This window comes from Leptonotus elevatus, chromosome 3 (assembly GCF_054856555.1).
Source record: "Leptonotus elevatus isolate MCC_2025b chromosome 3, RoL_Lele_1.0, whole genome shotgun sequence".
Lineage (NCBI taxonomy): Eukaryota > Metazoa > Chordata > Actinopteri > Syngnathiformes > Syngnathidae > Leptonotus > Leptonotus elevatus.
The window spans coordinates 15,546,607-15,557,300 of record NC_141241.1 but is presented as its reverse complement, the minus strand read 5'-3'; the positions used below and the strand labels follow the sequence as shown (position 1 = coordinate 15,557,300).

The 10,694-nt window shown below is 39.3% G+C and overlaps 1 protein-coding gene across 1 annotated transcript; it reads left to right on the top strand.

Moving 5' to 3' along the window:
• Positions 1-3,928: 3,928 nt before the first annotated feature.
• On the top strand, positions 3,929-10,505 carry got2b (glutamic-oxaloacetic transaminase 2b, mitochondrial). The gene is made up of 10 exons (XM_086071828.1): positions 3,929-4,103; positions 5,784-5,940; positions 6,046-6,174; positions 6,245-6,304; positions 6,404-6,565; positions 6,736-6,840; positions 6,980-7,130; positions 8,820-8,985; positions 9,057-9,207; positions 9,505-10,505. The coding sequence occupies exons 1-10, from the start codon at positions 4,021-4,023 to the stop codon at positions 9,625-9,627; spliced, it is 1,287 nt and encodes a 428-aa protein (XP_085927954.1). The 5' UTR covers positions 3,929-4,020; the 3' UTR covers positions 9,628-10,505.
• Positions 10,506-10,694: the final 189 nt, after the last annotated feature.

Genomic DNA, 10,694 nt, shown 5'->3' with positions numbered 1-10,694 from the left:
AAGCAGCACAATCCAGCAATTTTTATCCATATCAGAAGGCGGCCATTTTGCCACTTGCTGTCGACTGAAAATGACATCCCAGTTGCTCAGGTCTCAGGTAACAACCAATCACAGCCCAGCTTCAGAAAACAGGTGAACTATGATTGGTCGTTGCCTGAGCCCTGAGCAACTGTGATGTCATCTTCAGTTGACAGCAAGTGTCAAAATGGCCGCCTTCTGATATGGATAAAAATGGCTGGATTTTGCTTCATAACTCATGTTCCACAAATGTAATCTTACTCATTCAACCCCCAAAACGTATAAATATGTTTTTAATACTTTTTCCTGCACTCCCCAAAACATATTTATAAGTTTTTTTTGTTTGTTTGTTTGTTTTATGCTGGAGCATGCAGAATTTATATCGATCTGAAAAAAATAAGTGGTATCGGACATCCCTAAAAAAATATAGTGTTAATCACAATGATGCTTTTACTTAACTCATAAGTATGGGTCATTTGTTTTTAGCCCTTGTTGGATCAAAATCTTGACCCATGCTCGGTCAAATGCTCAACCCAATATAAATAACACAGCATTTGCTCAGTCCCTTTTGGACCCAACGCTGGGTTAGCCTTTTCGTCCAATTTGGGTTAATTTTAACCCAGTAGTTTAAAGATTATAATTTGGAATTCAGCTCTGAATAATCGCTCTATTCATCCACAATTTTCTTAATTTCTGTGTAGAGAGAAGCCTCCCTCTCCTTATATACAGTATTTGCCCATTATGGAACATTCTACTTCCATCAATTAATTATCAGCACTTTCATCTTTAATTAAACTCACTATCTTTGAAGCCAGCCTCTTCACACACACACACGCGCGCACGCGCACTCATGATCTCACAAAAAAAACAACAAGAGCTCGAACAGTGTTTTGTGTTGTACAAATGCACACAAGGACAAATACACAAGGGCGTGGGGGGGGGGGTTGTGCTGGGTAACACAAGCGTATAGTCGAAGCTGTTAACTGCTGACAACGAGGAAAGAGTTATATCCGCTCTGATTCCTTCACACACATCAGACGCTTGCAGTTAGGGAGATGAGACGAGTGAAACAAACAGATGAGATTCCCTCTGTGAACGCCCCCCACCCCCTTTTTTTTCCAACAACCTCTCCACCACCTCCGACACGCGCATATAGTCACGCAAGGGCGGATATAATTGTGAATGTACCCTGCTGGTTCCTGAGGTGCTCCAAGTCAAATATATACAGTATATTAATATACATTACACAGGCGGATAGATAAGCTCTTTATTCGTTTATAATCTCTGTGCAAGAAGGAGTTTGAAACAGTCCTAAGAGCTGACTGCGTGTCTACCACATTTGCTCAGGTTATCACAGAAACGCGCACTTGTTCATGCGCAATTAATCAACAATGACTTCAAAATGATTGATTGGCAGGTTATACTTCATACTTCTTGTCTGTACCTTTAACTGCGAACAAACGTAATAATAACAATGCCCAAATGACAACCAATCCCTCCACCTGAACAATAAAAAAGAAAATGTGTGAAGATGTTGCACTTTGCAAACACTAACAGGTTTGAAAACAAATAAATCAGAGACCCAAGCCGAGTATTATTAGCGCAACAGAGATGTAATACTTTGAAAACGCAACATTTCATTGTCGAAGCTGCATGCTGTCACGGCAGCCATTATATTTTGCATTTAGGAAAATATCACAGGAATAGATGTGAGGAGAGAAGCTGCATTTATTACATCTTAATCCGAGCGTTGGTGCCGAAATCAATCATCTTTATGAAGAAAATGCTAAATAATGGCTTTTAGCAACACACGCACGCACGCGCACAAGCATTAAATCAGGTTTTAAAGAAGCCTACGTTGAGAAACATCCCCTAGCACTTCTCTGTTCTTATCAGTTTGTCCTCATTTATTTATTTTTTTGCAGCACTTTCATTTTTCTGCTTGTCAGCCCTGCATGCTTCACCAGATCAAATTTCTGCAAAACGTATTTGTGGTTTTATGGGAACACCCCCCCCCCCGAACATAAGTACTTTTGATCAAAGTTTCTGTTCATATTAATGTTGACTAAGCTTACAACCAGCCATGTAATAATATGCTGTACATTCACAGTCTGTAGGCTTAATAGGATTGCCAGGAAATACTTAAAGTGACAGAAATACTGAAAGAATAAAACTGCTGGATGTATTGTAGGTATTTGCAGTTGTGTGAATGTGGGAGGGGAAGCAGGAGGGCAGCATCTGTGCTCTCCTGTCAGCTTGGTGGGGGAGGGGGGGGGATGATCACCCTAGAAACCTTTGCCTGATCCCTCATCACAGACCTCAGCTGCAGACATGAACTCAGTCTGGTGCCACTTCTGAAATAGCACTTCAAAACACAGTGCTGTCTGGGTTACAGTGAAAACTGCAAGATTCTGATACATTTCCATATACAATTTGGAACTCAATCCAAAATTCCTGACAAAAGCAAACAAAACCCTGAGTTCAGACCGTTATTGTCCCAGATGTAACAATTTCGTGTACTCTTCATGACTTTAATTACTCAGAGTCTGAGCGCAGTTTTTGCAACAAATGGTAAAGAGCTTCATCGAGGCGAAAAGGTGCCAAAAGAGGAAGCAAAAAAGCTATATTGCATTTAAAACAATTAAATGGGTATATTTTACTTGCCATCATTCTAAACAGTACTATTTTCTGGTGGAAAAATATGGAAGTATATTTGTTCATCTAAGTTTAAATGGAAATTTCTAACGTTAACTTTTTTATCATCAAAATATTCCAATTCAATAAAAATCAACATAATATTTATTCAATGTAAAAAAAAAAAAATTTTAACAAAAAAAAAATATATATATATCCTGAGTCTAACATTCACATAATCTTAAGGATTTTTTGTATCCATCCAATGTCCAGCCAATCCAGGAAGATAGTTAGATACTGTAATTCAACATAATAACTATAAACTATTATTATTTTATTTTATTATTATTAAAAAATTACTTAATGACAGTAGTGCAAAGTAGTACTATGTTAATAAAAGTATATTTTTATGTAACTGTACTCCACTCGAGTGTTTTTGACGACTTTTCACTTTTTCTTCCTACATTGGAAAACATATATTCAACCTATCAGTTCTTCTACTTTTACCTTTTTTTCCCAAATGTGTAATTCCACTTATGTAGGCCTACAAAGTTTGAGTACTTTAAAATTTCAACCACCTCGGCTTGAGTCAAAAAAGTCAAAAAAACAAAAAAAACGTAGTGAGCACTGTCCATGTTTAATTTCTCAAAGTGTGGTACATAGGCTCCCTCCAGTAGTATGCAAAAGAATCACTGCCTGTACACATTTCAGTTGTATTTAACTTTTTGTTCAATGCATTTACAATGTTCAGTCTGAAAGTTTTTTTTTTTAAGGTACACTTTTATTCAGCTTTTTTTTTTTTTACAATACATTTGATTGAATCATTACAGAATGTAATACTACAGTAAATATAAAGCATTTATTGATTTTGTAAACAGTCAAGCATACCGCGCCAATGTATTTTAATGTTGATGAAGGTGGTATTTGGAGAGCAGAAGTATTCTTTGAAGTGGCACTGAGCAATAAACCAGTGACCACTGCTGTAATGATGAAAGATTGTGACATCTAGTGGACAAATTGTGTCACTACAGAAGCATGCAAGGAACGTCAGTGTCGTACAGAAAACATAATGCCACCATATATTGAAATGAATCGCAGTGAGGGATATTCATACATATTATTGTCAGTTTGAACTGTATTTTTATTTTTTTATATAATTTTGTGCCATTATTCGCTGTCAAATAAGCAGTAAGTAATCGACAAATCACATTACACTATTTCAAGAGCGTGCATGGCACGTGACCAACAACGTCAAGCGTGTTTGCGTGTACCGTGACGTCGTCACGTCCTCCGTGCTTCTCACCGTGGCCGTGACTGCCCTTCATCCGTCCACATCTTGCCAGGCTCGACTCCCCCAAACACGCAGAAATGGCCCTGCTCAAGTCCAATAAAGTGTTCGTCTGTTTGGGGAACATTACCCCGGCACTCGGGGTTATGTCCGCCCGTAACAGGTAAACCGCGACATTGTGTTTAAATGTTCTCTAGTGTCGTATGTTCTATGTTTTAGCCACGATGGTAATTGTCGCTCATGCTAGTTTATTTGGCTGCGGTAGAATATATAATATTCGTACTGACGGAAGCTTACTTACTTTGAGGCGCTAATGTTAGCCGCACTCGCTGGCTAGCTAACGTAGTCAGGGGTCATTGGGTGACAGCAGGCCCTGGCATCGAAACTGTGAGCTTGTTTGCGCATGGCGCTTTTTGGATCATTCCTAGACTTGCCTCAATTGCAAATTTGCACCTGTTGTGCCATTTTGGGATTTTAAATCACCAATGTTGTTAATCAATTTCAGGAATCACTACCACTTCCAGTAAAGCCGATACACAGGGATTATGGGTTGGGCAAAAATGTCTACATAATGATATTTTTTTGGTGTAAAATGCAGGGAAAACATTGCAACAATAACTTGTTGTTGCACTCTGACATGTATTTAGTTCCTCATTTTTGTGGTGCAGTTTCTATTTGTAGAGATTAGCGAATGCAAATTTAGAGCCAACCGGCTTGCCGTTGCTAGTAAATACACGCGTCCTGATTGGCTTTTGTGGGCTGTATTCCGTCGTTGATTGGTTCAAATAGAGGTGTTTTTCACGCAATTATGAGTCTCCTTGGGATAAGTTTGTCTTTTTCTTTGCTTGAACATGCGTGTAGATGTAATCATAGTCCGATATATTTAAAATGTGTATTTATTTTATAGACGAAATGGTCTTTATTTTCATTTTGTCTCTACATTTTTACATTAGCGAGCCCCTACTTGTCTCTTCGGGTGTTTTATCCACCCATCTATCCATTATCCTTCTTAATTTTAAACTTCAAATGCTTAAAAAAATATCCTAGATGTATTCTTTTAAGTTAGTTCCAGATTTGGGATTTCTTTGTAGGTGTTTGTAGCAAGAGAATTGACCCTATGGTGGCCTTTGATCTATTGATCCCTGATAGCTAATGTTTGTAAATTGAAGTTCAGGTGTTCAAAGGTTCTATGTGCAATTGTCAACTATAATGCATCACTTGAAACGTGTTATCTATTTTCTATCCTGGATTCTCATGACAAAATATGTAACAGCTGTCTTGACAAGTCTTTTGCTTATGTAGTAAATATAGTTTGAATATGCACACAGTCTTTGGAAAGGATTTTGCTTACAAATAAATTCTACCACATTATTATTTTGGTGATTTATTATTATGAGGAGGTTCTTGGAGACCGTTGCCCTTTGCAGAGATTTCAATCCTAATTTTAGCTGCAGTTAAGAGGGTTTACAAAGCAGAAGAAACTTGATACCAATGTTCAGCTGTCTTAACATGGAACTTTGCATGTTTATTTTTTTTAAGAAATCTTCAATATATATTTAATGCTGTGTATTAAAAAAAATAATTAATATTTCAGTTCAATAGCAAATGTAACATTTATGACATTCTTGTAACGTTGCACCTCTTACTCACGTGTTATTCATGTGCTCCGCGGCAACGTGGTCTCCTCAGGTCACATGATTTGTAAATCTCAAGCATCACAGACCACAGTTATTACATTAGCGTGACCAGTGTGACCTAGGCCCTCAAATACTTCCGTTTGAACCTTGAACGCTTGCATTAGTGCTGCTGTTCATAATGGATGCTTTGTCTTTTGTCCAATCAGTTCCTGGTGGGGTGGAGTGCAGATGGGTCCCCCTGATCCCATCCTGGGAGTGACCGAAGCCTTCAAGAGGGACACCAACCCCAAGAAGATGAACCTGGGTGTGGGAGCCTACAGGGATGACCAAGGCAAGCCCTTTGTCCTCAGCTGTGTTCGCAAGGTAAGACTGCACACAAACACATGTTAATGCCCTCTTATCATGTGACAGGCTGCATGTTTTTGTTTTGAATTTGTGTTTGTAACCACACTCTGGCGTGTTTTTCAGGCAGAGGCCTTGATTGCAGGAAAACAGCTGGATAAGGAGTATCTCCCCATTGGCGGTTTTGGAGAGTTTACCAAAGCTTGCGCCCAACTTGCTCTCGGAGCTGATAATGAGGTCTTGAAGAGTGGCAGGGTAAGTTGGCTTATGTGCGCTAATTCAGCGCAGAGATGGTTCCATTTGTAAACTAGTCGTCTCCCAACAGAGCATCACTGTCCAGACCATCTCAGGAACTGGATCGCTGCGTATTGGAGCTAACTTTTTGGTAATCCGCTCTTGTATAGTATTGTAAGTCCGCTGGCCCAAATGAACTGTAAGGCCAGGCCGAATTTTCTCACGTGTCTTTTTTTTTTTTGGGGCCCAGTCTCGGTTCCATGGAGGTCCTCAGGATGTGTACTTGCCCAAACCTTCCTGGGGTAACCACACACCCATCTTCAGAGACGCTGGAATGCAGCTCAAAGCATACCGCTACTACGACCCCTCCACGTGTGGCTTTGATTTCAACGGCGCTCTGGAGGACATCTCTGTAAGACATGATGAGTCGCATGGGTGGTCGACTATTTTATTTTTTTTTCAAATCAGATTACAAGGTGTTAAATCTTTACATTAAAAATTGACCAGTGCGCTATATGGGCTACATGACCTTTTAATTTATTTATTATTTACTCATCTAAAGTTCTTAACTGTTTTTCACAGAAAATCCCCGAGCAGAGTGTGATCTTGTTGCATGCCTGTGCCCATAACCCCACCGGTGTGGACCCCAGGCCTGAACAGTGGAAGGAGATCGCTGCCATTGTGAAGGTATTTCACCCTTTTCTCAGTAAACACGGCCACGAGCACATCTCGCAATCAGCATTTGTGATGGTTCCAAAGGCAGGGAAGATAACCACACGCTTCACTTTGATTGGCTCCTCTTCTATCTGTCTTCCTCGCCTTACAGAAGCGCAACTTGTTGGCATTCTTCGACATGGCCTACCAGGGTTTTGCAAGTGGAGACATTGATCGCGATGCCTGGGCGGTGCGCTACTTCATCGAACAGGGCCACAACATTGTGCTGTCCCAGTCCTTTGCTAAGAACATGGGTCTCTATGGTCAGTGTAATGCACCACAGCAGGGTTCCACAAGTACTTTTAACACAAGTCTAGAAGATGATATTATTATTAGGGATAGACCGATAAAAGGTATTTAACATTTTGATGAATATCGGCATCGGCCATTTTTACAAATCTGAAGGCCGATAAAGCTGGTATCTCTCTGAGCGGCGAATGTTTGCGAATTTAGTAAATTTGTGTTTTCTTCAGGGTTCGTAAAATGTTGCAAAAGGTTGCAAAGATGTTCACAGACATTTTTTTTACTTGTCACAAAGAAATTCTGAACATGTTCTGACAATTTTTCACTGTTTGCAAACATCTTTTGAAACCTTTGACCAACTCTGACGACAACCCAAAATTTGCTATGTTCGCAAGCACAGAGAGATACGAGCTTAAGAGATCCATTAAAAATGTTGATTTTTTTTATATGTGTATTCATTTAAAATTTCACTTCACTTTATAAGAGATGCTTTTTGCTTTTGTTAAAATTAAAAAGAAAATAAATGAAAGTTTATTTTAATCATGTTAAAATTTTGGAAAACTATTTAGTTTTTTGTTAGATTTTTAAAACAAAGCTGTTTGCTGTATTTTAAACTAAAAGAACATGTTGAAAAAAGTTGTTTTAACAAACATGCTTATTTAGATTAGACTTAGATTTTATTTTCATGCTAATATTTCTTATTTTAATGCAAAATAATATCAGCTCCAAATACCGGTTGTCTATCTCCTTGTCTACTAACAATCAGTATTGGACCTGGAAAAAAATACATATACAGGGAGTCCTCGAGCTACGTCGCACGCAACCTACGTCGTTTCGACTTGACGGCGCCCGTGCCTTGTCCGTAGCACCTTTTCCGTTAATTTCCCACAGTAATTACGCCATTTTAAAGTTATAATAAGTTGTGTTGTTGTTACCTCCAGCAGCAAACGTCCATCGGCCGGTCGGCTCGCCATCAGGTGTGTCACATTTCCGTGTTTAAGCTTGAATTAGCTCCGCTCCGCCGTCTGTCAGTAATGAATGTACGTGCGGAAACACAAAATACTTTTTCTGGCGTCTTCCAAATATGACTTTAACGAGGAAATCCGACTTAAGTCTAAATTCAGGTTACATCGCCAGCGTATCAACTTGAGGACTCCCTGTATATCGGTCTATCACTAGTTCTCATTTTATATGCGTTGCTCACTTTCACGCCTGCTATATCACATTTTTAAGCAATCATTTTTTCCCCACCGTGTTGTCATGAAATACAAGTGACCAGACTTAAGCCATTGATTTTTGTTACTACCCTCAGCTAAGGTTTACCATTAATCCAAATATAAAACAGAGTGAATTAAACATTTATTTAGCGCAATCACATCCAGCAGTCATAGCTACTTGAATGCTAGCATACAATATGAAAAGTCATAAGCACACTTTTAGCATCTATGTAGCAATGTTGTTACCCTTTGATTACACCACTGATACAGTGCAACAAATGTAGACAGACCATATAATTATAGTCACAGGCATATATTCTTTATTCTTTGCAAAGAACAGCTAATATTACTAAAGTGCTGAGAAGCTGAGGGAGGAGCTGAGTATAAACCCCTTTGCATGCACATTGTTATGTAAGAATGCTAAAGTACCAACAGAATGAAGCTGACATGATGAAACAAGTTGATCTAATGTTCTTGTTTTTGTGTTGCCAGGTGAGCGTGTGGGAGGCTTCACTGTGGTGTGTAAGGACAGTGAGGAGGCGAAGCGGGTGGAGTCTCAGCTCAAGATCCTCATCAGGCCCATTTACTCCAACCCGCCAATGAACGGAGCGAGAATTGCCGCCACTATTCTAAACACGCCAGATCTGCGTTCAGTTTGGTAAAAGTTGTTATGCTAACAAGCACAACTTGAGACTATGCTAACTGTTGTCATCATTGTGTGTGCGGCAGGCTGGGGGAGGTCCACGGAATGGCCGATCGCATCATCAAGATGAGAGAACAGCTGGCGGCCGGCCTGAAAAAGAATGGCTCCACCCACAACTGGCAGCACGTCATCGACCAGATCGGCATGTTCTGCTTCACGGGCCTGAAACCTGAACAGGTACACATGCGCTGACGAGCAGAATGCGGTCATGCCAGTTAGCCACATTAGCTGCTAACATTGGCCATAGCCATTCGTGGCACTTATTATGCGCATGTGTTGTTGGCATAGTGCAGAGTCACCTATGGCGGCTTTAAATGTACCTCACTAACTGTAATTATTTTTTATGGCCACTAGATAGGTAGCATTACACTGTTTTTTCTTTGTGTTTTTAGGCAGCAATTTTGTAGGCAAGCCAATGACTGTTTATTGTACTTACCGGTACCTTAATGCCCCAACCCAAATTTTATTTTCCAGGTTGAACGCATAACGAAGGAGTTTTCGGTGTACATGACTAAGGATGGCAGAATCTCTATGGCAGGCGTGACCTCCGGGAATGTAGGATACCTGGCGGAGGCCATCCACGCCGTTTCAAAGTAGAGCGGATTCCGCTGGCAGAGTAACAACAAGCCAAGCGGCGAGGTTGAGGAGATTTGATACATCACTTGTCGTCTCTCTTCATTTCTAGTTCACAGTTAGGCATTTTTTGTTGAACTTCATCAGCCTACAGTCCAACTTGTTCAAATGGTCTACTTTTTTGTTTTTGTTTCAAAACCATGTCATTAAACTACAGATTCCCCTGCTAAATTGTTCAATGTATTCACTTTTAGCTGACTGAGATATCTATTGTAATCTTGTTTTATTTATTGTGTGAAACAAACCCAGCTGCTGTTCTTCTGCTTTTGGCTCACTCATTTTATGTGTAAATGTTGTCTTTTCTTTTCTTTTCTTTTTTTTTTTAAAAGCACTTTGTTACTTTATTCAAACTAAAGCACTAGGACTTTCAGGATTATGCTGGCACTCTTTGTAAGAAAATTCTCTATTGTCTGATTAGTTCATCACCTGACCTAATCAGTCATTCATTATTATTTTTTTGTATTATCACTCTTCTGTATTTAGATGATCTATCTCATCTTTCTCTTATTTAGTTATTTTACCTCTTTAATCAAATATAAACTTTGAGTGTTGTCGGTTGCCGAGCAGCAGTTTCTCAGTCAGACTTGTCATGTTATCCTCAAAACAATTTACAAACAGTCAGAGTCAAAATGCTAATTGAATTCTGTAGGGAAGTGGGTGATGTTTTGTTTTTTAAAACCACAGAGATGATTTATTCCGTTTTTCAATAATAGGTAGAGGGGAAATGTCAGTCCATCATTAAGAGATATGAGCATTGAGGGCATTTGAATGTCAAACATTACCATTTGCCTCTGTATTCTGCATAAAACATTGGTCATATACAATAAATCGTGATAGAGTAATTCTGCTCTTGTGATAGTTTTTTCTACTACTCTAAAATGTGATAAAGTAACTTATATTTTTAAAAGCCCAAACAACAGTTACCTTATAGAGTAGACATGCTCTTGTGAATTTGATCAGCAGTACAACAGACATGAAGTCAGATAATCATAGTTTGTGTTGCTCCGTAGCAGGGCTTTCAGAAATGAATT